This window comes from Ornithodoros turicata, chromosome 9, assembly GCF_037126465.1.
Source record: "Ornithodoros turicata isolate Travis chromosome 9, ASM3712646v1, whole genome shotgun sequence".
NCBI lineage: Eukaryota > Metazoa > Arthropoda > Arachnida > Ixodida > Argasidae > Ornithodoros > Ornithodoros turicata.
The window spans coordinates 5,802,117-5,821,155 of record NC_088209.1 but is presented as its reverse complement, the minus strand read 5'-3'; the positions used below and the strand labels follow the sequence as shown (position 1 = coordinate 5,821,155).

At 45.0% G+C, this 19,039-nt stretch overlaps 2 protein-coding genes across 3 annotated transcripts in view; one reads left to right on the top strand and one right to left on the bottom strand.

Annotated features, from left to right (window-relative positions):
* The window catches only part of LOC135368070 (ecotropic viral integration site 5 ortholog-like), a 176,687-nt gene extending 166,005 nt beyond the window's left edge, over window positions 1-10,682 (bottom strand). For both annotated transcript variants that reach the window (XM_064601146.1, XM_064601148.1), the window contains exon 1: window positions 10,550-10,682. The gene's annotated coding sequence lies outside the window, so the exon portion shown is untranslated. The remainder of the gene's footprint in view (window positions 1-10,549) is intronic.
* Window positions 10,683-10,768: 86 nt separating this feature from the next.
* On the top strand, window positions 10,769-12,808 carry LOC135368071 (uncharacterized). The gene has a single exon (XM_064601149.1). The coding sequence runs from the start codon at window positions 10,852-10,854 to the stop codon at window positions 12,634-12,636; it is 1,785 nt and encodes a 594-aa protein (XP_064457219.1). The 5' UTR covers window positions 10,769-10,851; the 3' UTR covers window positions 12,637-12,808.
* The last annotated feature ends 6,231 nt before the right edge of the window (window positions 12,809-19,039 follow it).

Sequence of the window (19,039 nt, the reverse complement as noted above, 5' to 3'; positions counted from 1 at the left end):
GTAAAAGAAAAGTAAAGGAGGAGGTCCTTTTTGTAACCTTCTTCGAGACCTGTGAAGTGGGCGCTTTGTTACTATATTTGCTTTCCACTCTGATGACCTACACAGTGCTTGGAGCTCTGTCACTCACATGGAAAATATCTCTCTGTTCGGATTGGATCATTTCTTGTACGCGATCGACATCAATAATACCTTTCCTTTGCAAACTTCACTTCTGACTCAGTTGCAGGATTGGATTCCCGCACACCGAAAAACCGCTCAGCCTTCCTCCTCTCCCTGACAAACAGAGGAATCGTGTTCTTTCAAGTATCCCGCTTTCGGTGGTTCTGGGCACTCGGATGAAAAGAGCTTTTGGGGGATATGGGTCACTGCCACCCGCGTGCCCAGATCAACCGAGAGCCCAGAACCTCCGAACATTTTTTCGGATGAAACGAGCTTTTGGTTGATTTGGGACGTCGGTGGAAATGGGCATTTTATGGTACTCGTATTATTCTATACTTCGGAGTTGGAATATGGAATCTACTGCCGCTCCAGGTAAAAAAATAGTCGACAATTTTTTAGCGGCATGCCGCCAATACATTATTATTGATTTCAGTATATGGTAAGAATACCGTATCTGTGTATCTGTTGTCATGGTTTCGTTGTCGCGATTCCAGCGAAGCCGTAGCCACGGAAAAGCTGCGAGTGGAGGTCCCAGCCAGACTTGTACGTATCTTGAGTACGTACTCAAAATATAGTATTTTAAATACTTTTTCCGGTATTTTGGTACTCTACTCAATACTTTTTGCGACAAGTATTTTTAATGTATTTAAAATACTTTTTTCGGTATTTGCTACTCAGTACTCAAAATACTTTCCTTCCTCGTTAAGCCATATCCAGCACGCTTCCCGCCGTGCCGAGATTTTCAGCTCACTGGAATCTAACCCGCGTTTTCTTCTTTTTCTTTTTTCGGGAATTCGCGAATCTGTCATTTATCCTCTTGTACAATAGGCTGGTCCCAAGCCTGGCCTTGCATGTCAATAACCAACTTCGTCAGAAAACCGTTCCTATTCATATTGCCAGGTGAATCACCAGGGGATTAGGTACAAGATAATCCCGGCATTTATTTCCTTGGTCATCAAAGCAATAAACACGTACCAGAGGATGAAAGACCCGAACCGACATACAGGAGGGATTACGAAGTTTTCGGTCAGAATATATCAACAAAGTTTACTTGGGTTCACCAAAGTTCACCAAACATTACTTGACACCAAGACGTTGCAAATGAAAGATATGCATGACTCATGAAGTTTATTCCTTTCATTTGTAAGGCCACGTTCAGAATACGCGTTTCACTTACTGCTAATACTAAAGTACTTTAAAGAGTATCTTAAATACTTCTTAGAGTATTTAGTACTCTACTCAAATTACTTTCAGCTTTGAGTATTTTGTACTCTATTTTAAATACTTTTTTCGTAGAGTATTTAGTATCTTATTTTAAATACTTTTGCGCAGTATTTTGTACAAGTCTGGCTCCCAGCGCGCCCGGACAGGGAAGCGGTACGGCGGTACACGTTTCTCTTGCTTATGGACAGAAAGCCGGAAAGAAAGAGTGCATCCAAATCGAAAAGATGAATGTTGCATTACTAGTTTCTTCTGAGTCTGTTGGAAATACCGCACGCTTTCTTTTAATAGTTTTCTAAACAAGAAGAACGGTACGGAACCCCACGTGTCGACCCATCGCACGAGTTTCCTGATTAGCTCTCTCACCACAAATTTATCTTAATATTAATCTTAGTAATACAGAACGAGCAACCGGAATTTCTTTGTCACGTTGACACGTATGCATTTTCGGACCTCAGGCAAAGTAAACAAACAATATCACCGTACTAATGCGGCATAGCCGAGCCTCCACCATGGAAGGTCTGTGGGAGAAACAGCTTCTGTCTGATGTCCCACACGTATCAACGAATGATTCGCGAGGATAAAGTTACCACGCCAAGTTGTATGTGAATACCAAGAGCAGTGCAGAAAACGAATACTTCAATTTGCCAAAGCATCTGTTGCGGCACTCAGATGTTCGCCGCAGAGCATATGACATATACGTTAAACAGTTACACATGTATGGTGTTAAGGCAGGGGGGTCAGATATACGCATGAGTGCCAAGGGTTTTCAAAATATGTATTATTCACGTATAACGTTGACATACAGTCAGCGGCATAGTCAGACCTCCAAGGTAGGGCGGGCTCGACACGAAAGCACGCCCCTCCCCACCCCCGCTGATCCTGTATGCGACAACACACACATACTTGTGCACACTGCAACGTGCGGATAAAAAAAAAAGAGTTGAGTTGGACGTTCACAATATGATTACATGTATACACTGCCATGACCAATGAGGTGGTGTCACGAGTTACTTTGAAAACCAGTTGCTGCTTAGATAGACGCCGTAAACTGCAAGCACTTTCGCGATCACCACACTGGTCCCCCCCCCCCCCACCTCATATTATTTTCTCTCGGATTTGCGTGGCAGGTAGGGGGGGGCTCATAGGTAGCCCCCCTAGTCCCCCCGTGGCCGGAGTGAAAGCTAACATCACTTGAGCACGTTTTGTCACTACCACACCAAACAAAGAAGTGTTCTCTCGAGCTCTTGCAAATGCCCATGGAAACGTTAACGTGTGCATTACAATTTTTTATGATTACGTGTGTCTCAAAGGGCCAACAAGAGGCATCTAATTCCTAGAAACACTACACTTCCAACGGACCTGTTGCTGCATTGCAACGCTCATATGTAAATACTACTGTACTATCGAAGGAGAAATTGAGAAATTCATGTATTGCCTTGTAGAATATACTAATCCGCATTCCAAAACACGCGCTCTGTCACTTTTCTCAGCAACTAATCCCTGCATTGACTTCTTAGATTCTAAAATGTCCCCTTTGTTCGCTCGACTCACGACGTATGCAAACATACGCCACACAGTATGAGATGACCAGTAGGCAAAATTGATTCCGTCTTCATGAAACATGTCAATTTGTGGGCATTAAACCTCAAACAGATGAACATAATTCAGCCGACACCGCAGAGACCTCCTTTCGTCCGCCATGTTGGAAGTTCGGGGCGCCACCTGTAGTTAATTGAAATCGCGGAAAGTATCAAATTGCATAAGAAATTAACGATGGAAGATGAAAGTCACTGAAAAGGTTAGTCCTACAGGCTACCAGCTGGCTAACCTTTTCAGTGACTTTCATCGTTAGGTTTTTGGTCTTTAGCCAACACTCCTGTAGGAGCTCTCGAAGTATCTAAAATTATTTATTTTGTGAATCTCCGCGTTTCAGTACATGATGATAATCTCGTGTTTATAGTCTCATGCTTGTAAAACAAACATTTTACTTATTGTTTTTGTGGCTTCTGAGGCGTTATCTGTATTAGTGTATTTTTATCATATGGTTGCGCACTACAACTGATTCCTCAGCCTGCGAAGGTAACATGCAGGAACAACGGAGCAATCGTTAAGGGCGTTCCACCTCGGTCTGCTCGACTGCCTTTTGTGGACCCGTCCACACCGTCGTTGCACACCCTCAAAATTAAAGGCTGTCAGCAGCCGTACTTCACTGCGCTCTTCCACACGATTCTTTGTAAAGATTGGTAAACATGGAGATGGCGTTCTCACGAGACACGTTTAAAACCGTGATGTGGGCAAGCTTACGCTTGTCCCATCGTACAGTTCGCAATACAAAACGACGAAACGAAACTAAACAACGAAAATCAAATTAAAAACGACCTAGAAGATGTCTGTTCCGCGCCCGATTTTGGGCCTAGTCACTAGGAGGCTCTGAAGCTGGATGACGCCGTTTGGGCAGCTCTCATCTGTGCTTGGCCACCCTGACTCACACAGTCCTGAATCTGTGTCCGACATCGAGGACGTCTCTCTGAACATGGTCCTGGCGCAAATTCGTATAGCGCAACGCAAGGTGGTGCGCCGGTGTCGGGAGGCATATTGCTCCCGTGTGCTACTCGAGCGCTATGTGGCGGAAAATCCGGACTTAGGAATCACAGAGCTCCGGTCAGTTGACGACTCCATTCTCTCTGATCCAGGTGTCATTCAGGAAGCAATGCGTGAGCATTGCACGGCCCATTACCAAGAGTCACCTTAGGACGAGCCTGTTGTAAGCCGAGAGTGACCACTTCCGGCGAAAAAAAATGGAGCATGTGGACATGAGGTTTATGCAGCTGTCTCCTCAATGACGAGCGGACTGTGCCCTGGCATTGATGGCCTCCAAGATGAGTTCTACGAGCGAGTTCTACTAGCATAAGCTAAGGGACCACACAGTTTTTGGCAATTGTCAATTGTAATATGATGAAATAAAAGGAAGAAAGAAACGATGCATTCAGACTTTTGAGCAGGGAAGGGTAATGGTGACGGAAACAGAAACGGTGTATTACCGAAATTGAAGATGGTAACGATAACGGAAACGGAAACGCCTACCACTATGTCCTCCATTACCGGACACAGAAACGGAAACGCGTTCGAACTTTTTCTTGGAGCTGACGCAGCCATTGACACACACATCACACATCGCATGGCACACTATCCTATAGCCAAGCGTCATCTCGAGTGACATCGTTCTCTTCCCCGATTTGCTAGAAACGGGAAGCGTACGCCATTTTTGTGCCAATTATGAACCGCATAAGTGGAAAGCACGGGGCGTACGTCTATTTTGAACGACTCCCATAACCGCATGAGTGTCCTAGAGAGGGGTTATGCCTCCCGTGTTGAACCAATCTGGGGGCAGAACGACCTCATTCGGGATAGCGGTTGGCTAAGAGCGTGTTATGCGGTGAAGTTCTGCTGCCTACCTATGTGAGGTCGATCGACAACGGCGAGCTCTTTCACCATCATCACCAGCACCTCCTCCACTTTTTCCTGGGTTTTCCTCAGACACCTTCAGACATATGTCGGCTCGGTTCCGTTAGAAGTCGGCCCAGGGTGTCAGTTGCGACATTGCCGACCTCTGTGAGGCCGACAACAACACGATCAGCTTTAACAGTGTAGGAGTGTGTGAACCAAGGTAACCATACGGGGCATTTGGTAACCACACTTTTTCTTCGGGGTAGGTCAACTCCGCTCACCGTAATTTCACGGGTATAAGCCGCACCGCAGATAAGCCGCAGGACCCGTTTTTAGGGATATTTTGAAAATTTTCCGACAGATAAGCCGCACTCGCGGATAAGCCGCGGGCAATACGACGCGACTGATTTGTGCGACAAAGGAGACCATAGAGAAGGCCATAAGCCCTGTGGCCCATACTCCGGGATCGGCATGGTGTACAACAAAGGTGGTCAATTCTAGTGTTCAACCATGATCGGATTGTACCCTTGTTGTGTGCTTATATGGATCGACAGGTCAGTGGCCTTCCAGAAGACAGAATCACTGTCACCACTTTCGTTAAAGTTGCTTGAGGGAAGGCACCAGGAAGGTCAGTCTACGCGGCCCTGCACGCGCCCCTGTTACGCATTGTTTGTGCATTTGCAGGCTGGTGCTGTTCCAGAGGCACTTTCGTTAAAACCGGCGTATGAAGAAAATACCAGGGCAAAATAGTCATCAGATAAGCCACACTGGTGGATAAGCCGCAGAGCGCCCGTGAGAAAAAAAAATTGCGCATAAGCCGCGGCTAATACACGTGAAATTACGGTGCTTGAAACCCTCGCCTGTGCACTGATGCTGCGAAAACACCTACCCACCGCGGAAGACGACATACTTAGACACGTAAAATATTCGCGCTTACGCTTTCCCGTATCTGCTGCGTGTAGGGCTTTATTTATTTATTTATTTTGCCATTGTGGATGATATTTTGTGAGTGCATCGCGATATGTTTTAGGGGGCAGGGCGCATTAGGAGATTTGTAGGTGGGTGGAACATATCCCCGCTCATACGCCCTACTCTCAGTGCACATCCCGCACTGACAGAGATATAGCTCGTCTGAGAATGTAAGTGTATGAATGCCTGACGTAACCCCCAGATGAGGCTCCCCCTCCGATTCTAAACGCAGTTGTGCACGGCATCGCTAATAATAAATCGAGTGGATAAAGCGTTTTCGCTGACGAACGGGTCAATGGATGACAGTCGTGTTGCATTTATCCTGCTCTCGGAGCGAGTGACGCCCAGTAGAGATGAAAACTCAATCGACACCCGCGAAGGGAGGATCAACTTTACTCGAGTGTTTCCTTACGTGAGCGTTGCTGCATGTGGCCGTCGTATATACGGACAAAGCCAATGCGGCCTGGCGCCATCCATATGGGACACGGTAACTGGGCCCATAAAGCTGTTTTATGATATGTGTGCCAAACAATACCGATACGCCTGGGAAAACAAAATCAAAGACGTATATATATATAATAACGTTTCAGACGAATGAGTGGTGTCACGCAAATAACGTTGCGACGATGGCTGGACTCACGTAGGCGTTTTTACTGATTCAACGTATGCAAACACGTCATGTGTGTCGTGTGTACATGTATACATTCAAGCAGGGTGTTTCAGCATTCATCAGTGATAGGCAGTTCTTGCGGTACACGGTACTTTAAAGTACCTTCTGGGGTTTCTTTACCTTACTTCAAGTAATACTTGAAGTTGTATACTAGAAGTACTAATAAAGTTGTATCTGAGGGTGCTTAACCACCTACCCACCGCGGAAGACGACATACTTAGACACGTAAAATATTCGCGCTTACGCTTTCCCGTATCTGCTGCGTATAGGGCTTCATTTATTTATTTATTTATTTTGCCATTGTGGATGATATTTTGTGAGTGCATCACGATATGTTTAGGTGCGTATCAGTTGTATCTGAGGGTGCTTAATACGCACTTCAAGTACATTTCTCACTACTTTATGCTGAGTTACTTAAGGTAGCTAGCACTGACCGGACTATTTACTGCATTTAAACTTTAAATACATATTTTTGCGTGTACTTAATACTTTATTTGTAATACTTTCCCCGTCACTACCGTACTTGGCGAGATTTTACCGAGATTTTCAAAACCATAGACCCAGTACGCCTGCTCGCCGTCCTAAAGACTAAGGTCGGACAAATGCTCACAAAGTTTTTTCTTTTTTTTTTTTTTTTACATGTGCCGTGTTTATTGGCACAGTATAACAGCAAAATGTTTGCCGCAGGAGAACATACGTACTTTGATGTGCGTTAGAGGAAGGGGGAATAAAATTATTTATTATCATTATTTCTTGTAACAGTATGCTTCAACAGATAGCTATACAGGGTGTCCCAGAAAACGTGCCACTGAATTATAATAAAAAAAACTACGCCACTTAGAATCATGCTGTTAACGGCATTTGTTCTTACTAGGTTTTGACACCTCCTGACGTGACTGTCATGTAACGCAAGTTTAATTACGTAAATTCTTGCGAACTGAACTCTGAAATTTACCATGTAAAGGTCGCTTTTTTGCCCTACCAATGTGAAGAGCGTGCTGAATTTACTCATATCCATGATAATTGATAGGTATATTGAGGAGCTATCCCACAGGAAAAAATAGCCGAACATCATGATTTACGCGGCAACCGGTGCAAAGCGCGCGACGAATTCTTCAGCGCAATTGTCAGTCCGACGAAAGGAGGTTCGAAACCCAGCCCACACCGGTATAGCAGAAAGACATAACAGAGACATGGCTTACCGCATCTGGCTTCCGCTGGGATCATGCCTTCGCTTTCCCATTTTCAGGAACTGTCACTTTTTCAACTATCACTCTGTGGGATAGGTTTACAACCCCCTATCGTCGGACTGAGAGCGATTGCGCTGGAAAAGTCGCGCGCTATGCTCGGGGTGCTCCGAAAGGCATGCTGTTCGGCTATTTTTTCCGATGGTATAGAATCTCAATATACGTGTCAATTATTATCGTGGATTCGAGTAAATTCGGCACGCTCTTCACATTGGTGGAGTAAAAAAGTGATCTTTACTTCGTAAACTTCAGAGTTCAGTTCGCAAAAATCTGCATAATTAAACTGACGTCACATGAGATTCACATCATGAGGTGGCAAAAACTACGTATGAACGAACAAGTGCATCGACCGCATGATTCCAGGTGCTGTAATTTTTTAATTATTATTATTATCATTCAATGATACGTTTTCTGGGACACCCCGTATGGTGATTTGGTGAGACGCAGGAAAGGTTATCGTTATATTCTCTCGGATGACTCCATAGCTGATTTGTGTATGGTTTTTGTGAGGTGCTGTTCTTCGTTCTAGTACTCAATGTACAGATGAGAGCACTGGAAGGTTTTTCATCCGCCCTTATTTCCCCGCTTCTTGGAAAATCAGTGCCACACAGATGCCCGACCAAAATTTTGAGTTCAATACCTCCGAACAACAAAGCAAAGCGAGCTGTGCCCACGGCTATAAAGGGCCAAAACGCTTGACAGCATCTAAGACTGTCATAATTTGCGTTATCGAAGCCATTACTTCACCAATGCAAGACCGAAGGTGTTCTTTTAGCAGCTGTCGGACGGTTCTAAAAGATTCACAAAATAAAATTGTGATTTGAAAAAATACGACACTTATTATCATGCACTGTGTCACGCAGTGGAAAAGATGAAAATAAATTATGAAACCGTCAGGGTGGGTTCATGGTGAACTAGAACGGGGATGAGCAAATGTCCAGTCTCAGCTTCAGACTGTGGTGAGCAAATGTAAGGTGAGCAATTGTCCGCGCCGCAAAAAAAAAAAAAAAAAAAGAAACGTTTCCCCTCCGCCCTTCGTATTCTATTTCTGTCTCAACTAATCTCACTGCGCATACGACGCTTTGTGAATGTGAAAATGAGTTTTCTGACAGTTTGGCAATTTCTATTTGGAATAAATGTGAGAAAGAGAAACATGCCGAGAAACAAAATGATGCAGAAAAATAATAAGAACCGAGCGATCGGTCACAAAACCACACCTGCAGACTTCATGTCGACAGGAAAAATAATAACATACAGCAGAATCCCCTTTTTTTTTCTCTCTCTCTCTTTGGGAACGATTGCAACGACAGAGGTGCACTGTCAAAGCAGAACGCGCCCTGCATAACATGATCTGCAACAGCAAGGCCTTGTTGTAACCATGGATGACTGATGTCTTTCATGGCGCGACAGACAACTGGGAACAACAGTTTGTATTAAACAAATAAAATAATAGACTAAAAGTAAATTAAAATTACAGTTCGTTCTATGATTATAGCCCTCAGCGTGCAGAGGGGCCAACATCCCCATTTAAGCATCGGAAAGGGCCGTACCTCGAGAAAAAGAAAAGAAAATACTTTTTTTTTTTTTCTGTGTTTGCACCGCTCCGAGAAACGGCGTTTTTCTTCTTCTTCGTCTTTACGATTTATCGTAAGGAAAGTGGGCATAATGGAATTTTGCTACTATCTCCGAGCAACTGTTGCGCCCTCCACCATATGGTTGAGCTCTCAAGCTCATTTTAGTACTTTCATAAAGTCTGTCTTATTACAAAATGTAGATCGTGGAAAACCCCGTAGTTCGAACGAACAAGAACTAGACTGAAGTGGAAAAATCAGTGCTGCTATGCGGACCTTGTTGTTTACCTGTGGCCTGCACCCCGCACATAAAGCAGAACAGTGGGAGTTACATATCTCTTGGCCAGATCTACACACGTACACAAATAAATATATAAATAAATAAACAAACAAACCAATAAAAATATAATTTATGTTGGAAATCATCAAGCGGAAAAAGAACGGAGCCTGTTTGCTGAATGGGAGAATGAAGCGAATATTATCCACGTACGCATTAACCTGGCTGGACGCGACCTCGCAGCACACTTTTATGAGTCAGGAAAACAGACGCTTTCACAGATGAGAAGTACAGGAAGGGGAAAAATACGAGATAACAATACAGCTATCTAAGCACGCACGTTTCAAATAATCGAACGCATCCTTCAGACGACAGGGTATCGCTTGTCAGGTCATTCATTTGTATCGGCCTACGTTTTCGCCGATTTTATAGACCTAACCCTTGCCAATTCGACGCATTTAGTTAGCCGTCATGTGGTAGGTGTCTTGGACATGTTTACCATCTCGGAAAAAGTAAACACAAAAAAACTCGAAAGGCGATCGGATCCAATCCTGTGCATTGGCATTCGTCCACTAGCTGAAGAGTGGCAACGAGCACGCGCACGTAGACGTACGTAAAAGCATGTACGCTATCACTGCGTGATTTCACGGAAATACCCCCCACCCCTTATTTTCGTGAGAGCTTTGACAGGAGATCGCAAGACATGTTTCCGGAAGGCCTGGCGCTCGTGCACCTATGTCAAGACGTAAAGCTTGCGCCTGCACCTTCGAAAATAGCCGCACGGTGATTCGTACCTTGCACACCGTTCTAGCACATCTTAGTCGCAAAATTTTGATCTTCCGTCAAACTTTCTACACGTAACACCTATAGAAAGGACACCTCCGCTTCGTTTTCCCATGCAAGGTTCACCCACCCCTCCAGAGTTGCAGGCGTCTGCTGGATCGCCAACGTACGATTTCTTGTCGAGATAGAGAACCGAACCTACCTGCCCTAGATGATCCCCAGGGTCTTTTCGATGCCGAAAGGCAACGAAAATGTTGGTTATCCGTGCGCCTGTCGGGTCCACGTAAGGAATGTATAGCAGCCGTACACATAAAAGGGGTCGCCTCTTCGATTTGAAATTTCGCATTCGAGATCGTAGATGGCGCCAGGTCTCGCGTGACCGTTATCTGAGTTGTAACGCCTTCGTCTGGCAACGTGCGCCATTTTCTCCCTCCTCGATTCAAAAACATAAGTGCAGCTGGCTGCTCCGGCGGCACTGTTGACAAGTACATTGTGAAAGCAACCATGCCTGAAAACTCAACGCATTCGCCGGAGGGACGACCTCGACTCTTTCTGTGGTTAACAGATGATGTGTCAGCGCACGGTAACGTGCTCAACTACGTCAAAGAGAAGCTCGGTAATGGCAACGAAGTATTGGAATTGCGCACTGAGAGCGCTGTTGAGGACCTGACGAGCCGTACGTTGCTTGGATTCGTGCTTGATACTCTGAGGCGTTTCAGCCGTTTCACGAGCTGGCGCACAACCGCTCTGAGCGTTAACGAACATTATCAAGCGCTGCAACTGTGCACTGCCCGTGTCAACTACAACACCAGAGCCGAGTTCTCTGCTACTGCAGTTGAAGTGATTTGCGCTCACAACAAGTACATTCGCCACCTCGACGATGCTACGAACACAGATGAAATATTCGTGCAAGAGTACGTCTCATTTCTGGACCACTCAAATGCAGTGAACCAGTGGGACGTGTTGCGAAAGTTCAAGGAAACCGTGGAGGCCTACGATGTGGTGCGCAATTTCGTCCGCGACAGGAATTACCTTATTTACGGGCCACGTCGTACCAACTACATCAAAGAATGTCTCAAGGTCTTCCTCGGCGATGACACGCTGCAACAGATCCACGTAGAAGTCCCACTCGACATGAGTCTGGATGAAAACGCCAAAGACGCCAAGATCGACGTTTACTCGGAAGAAATCGCGATTGACACTCTTGCGGACGCGAACGAGCCAGTCACCAGCGAACTTCCCAGTTCTCGAACGGGGGAATACTTGGTGTGCGTCATCAACGCCATCATCCGCGTTCTGCTCAACAGTCGCGACGAGCTCGCCCTGGCTACCACAATGGCATCACCTTTAGTCCAATTACCTCACGATGCATTCACGCAGTTGAAACGCGTGTCCCTCCAAAAATCCATGCCCATGTGCCAGTGCGCCATCTCGTACGTACTACGACTCAGGCTGGGTGGAAATTGCGCAGACGACGACAGCCCGCTCAGCCAGTACGTTTGCGGTCTAGCAGACTTTGTCGACCTCCTTCACAAGCTTCAAACCGTCATTGAAGAGGAAAAAGAAGACGACGCCGTAAAGAAAGTCATCGGCATCATTTTTGCTCGGATCCGGAATTCCAAAGGATTCGGCCTGGACTGGAACTCTGTGCTTCCCTTCAAGAACGAGCTGCTCAAACTCGCTACGGCGCTGTCGTCCTCATTCGATCCCGCGGATAAACAGGAGGGCACGGACATTGTGGGAAAGGAGGCTATGTGCACGCTGCGTAACATTTCGGACTTTATGTCCACGCGTCAGATATACTGCGACCTGTCGAACCTCTTCTATTTCCCCAAACACGAAGGAACGCCGCTCAACGTTCCGGCAATGTTGGCTTACTTTAAGACGCCGGACCCGGACCTCGACAGCGTGGACGAAGAGTGGGACAGGCCTCTCAGTGCGCGGATCGAGCAGTTGAAAGCGGACAGGAAAGTGTCTGCGTTCCGGACAACGAGCAACCTGGAAGTAGAGTGCGCGGAGGGTACCGGGGGAACTGCAGACGTGGAACGCAAGGGTACAGAATGCGCGGATGTGACACCAAAGAGAATTGAGAAGATAGATGAAAAGACAAACGAAAGCAGTAAGCCACTGCAAAAGGCTGAGGCCAAGACAAAGGCTGTCAAGAGAAGTATACTTTCAGAGATCAACGGAGTCGCGAAGAAATCGAGGCAGGGCGTCAAAAGTGCGAAGAAGAAAGTGGACAAGTCGAGCAACCAGAATGCGATCACAACTTATTTTATGAAACGATGAGAAAGGAAGCGTACGGCTTCTTATGAGGCACTCTAGCGCGCAATGAGCACATTGTAAGCACGAGTCTGAGACACATTGCAGTTATTACTTGCATGCTGCGACGTTGAGGCTGCACGGTATCCCTATAGACTGCCGTGTAGTTAATAATCAATAAAATATATTTTATTGCGTAGTTTTGCGCAGTTACAGAACGTTGTCAGCAGTGGTATTGGAATGCCACAAGGGGGGTTGAGCTCAAGTTTGGAGGGTCCACACATTAAAGCAACGCAGAAGTCGATTTCAACACACTCTTTTCTTTGTATAAAACTGTTAGGTAGGCCAGTAAGATGCACCGTAAAAACTAATTCGCACCACAGAGTCATAATTATCGCGGAGATTGAATTTAAAGTATGCCGCAAAAAGCGACCGAGCGCGACAGTGGCGGAGAGAAGTACAAGCCTGTGATCCGTGTGGGACCTCATGCTGATGCTACAGGGGCCAAGCTCGCTGACTGGTCCAGAGAAATTATGTCTGCTACTCCGCTACGCGGGGTTCTCAAAAATCACTGCCCCTGGCTCAGTTATGATTCGGCTGCTCCTTCTGTCCCGAATTCTCCGGGAGAACTGGCAAAACTGAACGATGAAAGACACTGAAAAGGTTAGCCAGCTGTAGGAGTCGAACCCACATCTGGATGACTGGTCCAGAGCTCTACCAATTGAGCTAAGCTAGCACGCCTTCCCAGCGACTTCCAGGGTGCGTCATCTAAAGGGACAAACCAGCCACCCCCTTTCACTCATCCTCCTTTCAGGCGTGTTAGCTTAGCTCAGTTGGTAAGAGCACTGGACCGGTTAATCCAGAAGATGTGGGTTCGACTCCTACAGCTGGCTAACTTTTCAGTGACTTTCATCTTTCACCGTTAATTTCTTAGGCAACTTGAGGCCTTGTATGTGACTGTCACTTCTATGTTGTTCCAGCCTTAGAACATCAGTTCTGTCATTGCAAAACTGGTTTACGGCGGCAAAGGGACAAGGCGCTGACCCCCACTGACCGGCGAACCAGAATGAGTTCTCCCTATGACATCATCAGTGACATGGCATCATATCTTCTCTTCCTCGTTATACCCGGAGTGGCGAGTTAAGGATGAACGTGCAGAGCCATTTTTATTATTTATTTTTTTCTGGGAAACAAACTGCACACATTAATACCTCGCTCACTATCTGGTAAAATGAAAAACGCACCTTCATTAGACGTCTTAATCTGAAGATTTTTTTAGATGACCCTCTGTACTCCTTTAATGATCCATTAGTGCACTGCACCTCACATACGGGATCACGGTGCTTAATAACAAAGCACTTACGCTTGAGGTGTGTTTTCCCTATGGATGCTGTAATGTTTGAATTCCTTACCACTATTGGCTGCATTTGTATGCTTTGAAAATCCAGCTCTATAAGGTGTACGCAGTTTCTTATAAACGCACCTTATGTCTGACGCCCGTCCTAGACAAACTCTGCTTCTGCCTGTAGCAACTTTCTGTTTCAGAGCTGCTGTACATTATGTGGGTTTGGTTCGTAGAGATATAACGTCCACAACAAACAATAAAGTAATGTTTTACAGTTTCTAATATACAAAGGTCCTTTACGCAGATGTCCAACGAATGAGACGTTGTGCGCTGCAACTATTTTTCTGCCCTTCTCTACCACATTTTTAAATATTTGTTAACAAAACTGACCATCAACAAAATACTCTCATCTATTTTTCGCTTCGCAATGCGTTTTGTGTAAGAGGGTTGGGGATATTATGAAAGAGAATGCTTATGTGAGTAAAAAAAAAAGCATTACCTGCAGTATTTAATGCGAATGAACCAGAAAAATGTGTCTTATGATATGGAATACAGACATCCTGCCACTTTGTAACTCCTCTGACGCTCAGGCAATCTGGAGAAGTAGAAACATCAGACGGCACAGTAGTTACGAGCACAGATTCACTCTTCGTAAATTGCTCTAATCGAACTGATTCTTATTCTTGGCCACCGTATTTGTTTGTGTCGTCCATGCAGCTTTCTATTGTTGAACCTTCTTCATGCTGAAAAGCAAGTGATAAGATGTCAACCTTGGCAGTGTAGGGATAGGGGGATGAATCTACATGGTGGGAGGCAGGGGTTACACTTTTGTTTATTTCTGCCCAAATTCGGAGCGTGCTGCGACAACAGTCTCTAACAACCGCAGCACAAGGAAGGCTACCAACGTCGTGCGAGTAGCCCAAAAATCAAGCAAAGAAAAAAACAAATTGTGTGGGAATGTGATATGTGACTCATATCAACGAAGGCCTGCTTTTACGGTGAATGTCCAACTTAAAGGACGGTCGCATCATGAGATCCAGTTATGAAACCGATACCACTGTGTTCAGCATTGGCTGACAACCCACCTGGCAAACTTTTTTGCAGGGAAGGGTAACGGTAATGGTAACGGAAACAGAAACGGTATATTACTGAAATTGGAGATGGTAACGATAACGGAAACACATACTACGGTCCTCCATTACCGCGAACAGAAACGGAAACAAATTTATCGTCCAGTACTGAATTCGGGTAATAGCTATTCTTATTGTGCAATGACATTTGAGTGACTTCATTTTTATGTTTTTGTATTTTGATGACTCCATTGCCTGTAATGCTCTAAATACTACACGAGAGCATGGAAAGAAAGCGCCAAATTGGATCTCGAGGGTGCATCCCTCACTTACCTACTTGTCCCATTCTTCATAACCCTATGACATCAACGCATGACAGTACTCCACCATAGCACCAGGATGCCAGCCTATGATTTTTAGTGACTTATTTTGTACTTTTTTCATTTCACTGTGGCCATGGCAGTATTATTTACTATTGAGAGCGTCCGCTTATGAATACGACATTGGATGAAAGTTACGCCCATCTTGAGTTGCTGGACTCAGAGTGACTGAAGACTAGAAACATGTTCCTATACATATATATATACTTTTTTTTTTATCTTGCAAGATGTGTGCATCCCAACGACGAGCACTTGGGCAACACAGGGTGCTCATAGAGCCAGAGTGGCTGTCCTCTCGCAGCTCTTAACAACCGTTCCATTACCAGAAACAGTAACGGAAACTAAATTGAAAGGCCGGTATCAGAAACGGATAACGGAAACGAAAATCTAGCAGTAACGAAAATGGAAACACTAACCAAAATACGTCTGTTACCTTTCCCTGCTTTTTTGTTCAAAATGTGCTCAGGTATTAAATAGGGACGTGCCACCTTGAGTCCTAAAATCCGAGGCAGCTATTTCAGATATGGTAGTCTGAATCCCAGTGCCCGAAACGGTGAGTTGAATCTTTCGGATCCACCAACCACGTTTCTTTTCTTTTTTTAAATATTTATATTGCTCTGGACTGAAAGAGTTCAGGCAGGAACCGTTACATTACAAGTTGAAAAGTAATCTGGTTTTGCTTTTTTATTTTTGCTTCGTTTTATGAAAATAATTCAGACTCTAGAATTTATGTAATTTTCTTGTAATCGATTAACAACACGTTAAATAAATCAAGTTTAAGAAGAACGATACGGTTATATGTTCTCCTGAAACTCGGCTATTATTTAATTTGTTTTTCATCGAACAAGGGTATCATATCCTGTTTCACAACACTTCTCGGTAGAAGTTTCTTTCCTGGCTTTTCAAACTCCTTTTAAAGAAAGGATTCGAAAGGTTCGGGATTTGTAAGATTCATGGACTCGTCTCATCTCTAGTATTAAATAAACAGATTTTTTTCCGTCGTATGAATGTGTGTATGAGTGAGCAAAAATGTAAGAGTGAAAGGAGGGTGAGTGAGAGTGAGTGACTGGTTTGTCGTCCCTTCAGATGACGCACCCCGAAAGTCGCTGGAGAGGCGTGTTAGCTTAGCTCAATTGGTAGAGCCCTGGACCGGCAATCCAGAAGATGTGGGTTCGATCCCTACAGCTGGCTAACCTTTTCAGTGACTTTCATCTTTCATCGTTAAAGCTCAGACAGTGTTCCCTAAGTGGAGGGAGAGTGAGGGCGCGGTGCTCGGAGGCGTAACTCTATAAAGACTGCATTCCTTTTCTCAAGGTTGCACCCTCATTGGTCCTTAGGGAATGACATTTTCTCGTTTTTCCAGAGAGGGAATACCAGCATTCTCTCCACGTTACAAGTGTGCGGCCTGTCTGTTCAACCGATAGTTTTTCGACACCACTTGACAGCCTTCCGCTCAAAGAACGTCAGACGCTGAGACTTTCATCAGCGATGCATGCATAGGGTTCTTCGTTTTCGGGTTTTATGATTTTTCAAATTCGGGGGGTAAAAATCGGGTGCTATTTACATAAGGGAACTGGGGAAGAAATCGGGCACTTCAATCTCTGTCTGATGTGTCATCGGGGAATTTTCGGGTGAAACGAAAGGCATACGAAACAAGCCACTGCTGTGAAACTGGGACGAGGAACAACAACCTGTATATTCCCACTCGGAACTGGGGCAGTGAATGACCATGGCATTCAAACACATGTCCGAGCTCCACAAAAGTTTGTCTCTTCTCCTGCTGGTGGGGATTATCAAAGGAGTACAAATAGGTTGACACAAATAACTCTCCTTTCTGATAGTATGATTTACTTTTCCGACAGCTTACCTACAACCACAAGTTGAAGGACTGCAAGGATTTCGGGTAGATATCAGGTTTGACCCGAATTCTTGAAAACTTGTTCGGGGGGGAACTATCGTTAAAAACCGGGTGTAACCCGAAAACGAAGAACCCTATGCATGCAGCGCTGATATATCGAGTGAAGAGTTTTTAGTGTTCATATTTGTTTCAAATGATGACAAAAATTGAAAACAGTTGTTCCTATTCTGTCATTTGCCGTACCAGTTGTCAGGGCATCACCGACGCTCTGAAACCTGGCTCGACTCCACTTGTTACACTTCTCGCAAATATCCAGCCTAGGCATATTTACTAAAGTGTGCGCTACGCTTGGAAATTGTGGAATCTCGTCAAAATAAATATCTACTGCCAGAAAACTATAAAAATCCTGCAGATATGCACGAGGTTAGCAGGCAGAGTACACCATTGGAAACAGCATTTTTAAAATTTTCATTATTTATCCAGAAAGAACCGCACAAAGTGGCAAACTTTAGATAAAATTTTAGTGCGTGACCTAATGTACATTTTACCTTGAACCTGCTCTTCTAGATCTTCCAACTGATCTTGCAGCATTTCTCATGCCCACGAAGAGGTGTGATAACTCATGTTGCTTTAAAATGAACTGAAGAGGGAAGGATAACATTCTAAGTGCTACTATGTATCTAATGTGAGACATTAAACTCTCAAGTGTAATTTTTTTTTGCTCTTTCACCTTTGCAGTTAGCCCATTTACGTTAGTATGCCGCCATTTTTTTCAAATAAAATAGCTACAGCAAAGTGTCGTCTGCAAAACTTTTTGCCGAACATGCCCTCTTCGAAAAGCCACAGAAACAGGACGTGTGAGCCTCACCCGGCAAAGCCTGCATCTTAGCAGTGGCGGATCAAAGGGGGCGATTGCCCTCCCCCCCCCCCAAAAAAAACACACGTCAGTTTATACATTGGATCTCCCTCTCCACACTACGCACTGCAACAAAGGCTCCCCAAACTGTGAGCCTAGATCTGCCCCTGCATCGGCAGAGACTTCGCACAGTGCGCCTGTGGAGAAATTGGATGACACACCATTAAGGCAGCACTTCCGGTGCACAGTCTGGGGTGGCGCATCTCGGACAATTGCCAAGGCCCCTGGTTTTCTGCTGCGGCAAATTAAAAATTCCACGGCACCAACTCGTAAATTCAGACATTTTCCGCGCCAAGGAGTCAGCGGCTGCTTCAAAAGGGGAAACACTTTATTTTCTCCGACAACGTGGAAAGAAAACAATAGTTTATAAAGTTGTGGCTCAGCATTACCTGATATCTTGCGTTCTCCTCTGACAGCAAATGCCGTCTGACGCTTACGATCATTTTATACAAACTGAAAGTCTTTCAGCATCTACAGAGTTTATAGGAATTGACAAATACTTGATTGACACAGACGCTAAATTCGGAGGAAGCACCTTCATTCAGTTCCAAAACCCAATTACCGTACTATTTACTCGCATAATTTGTGCACTTTATCCTCCCAAACAGAGTCAGCAAAGTTGGAGGTGTGCAAATTGCGCGGGAACGTTCGTTAGGATATTCAAACTACGCGAGTGCAGAACAAGCGCAGAAAGTTGGGGTAGTTGGTGTGACAGCATACTGCAATATTTGGGGACGCGAAAGATGAGAGCATAGGGTACACACAGAACAGGCGTCACTCACAACTGAAGTGTATTGCGGAAAAAAAGGGAGGCATAAATACACAAACCGATTACAGGCGACACCTGCCGACATTCAAGAC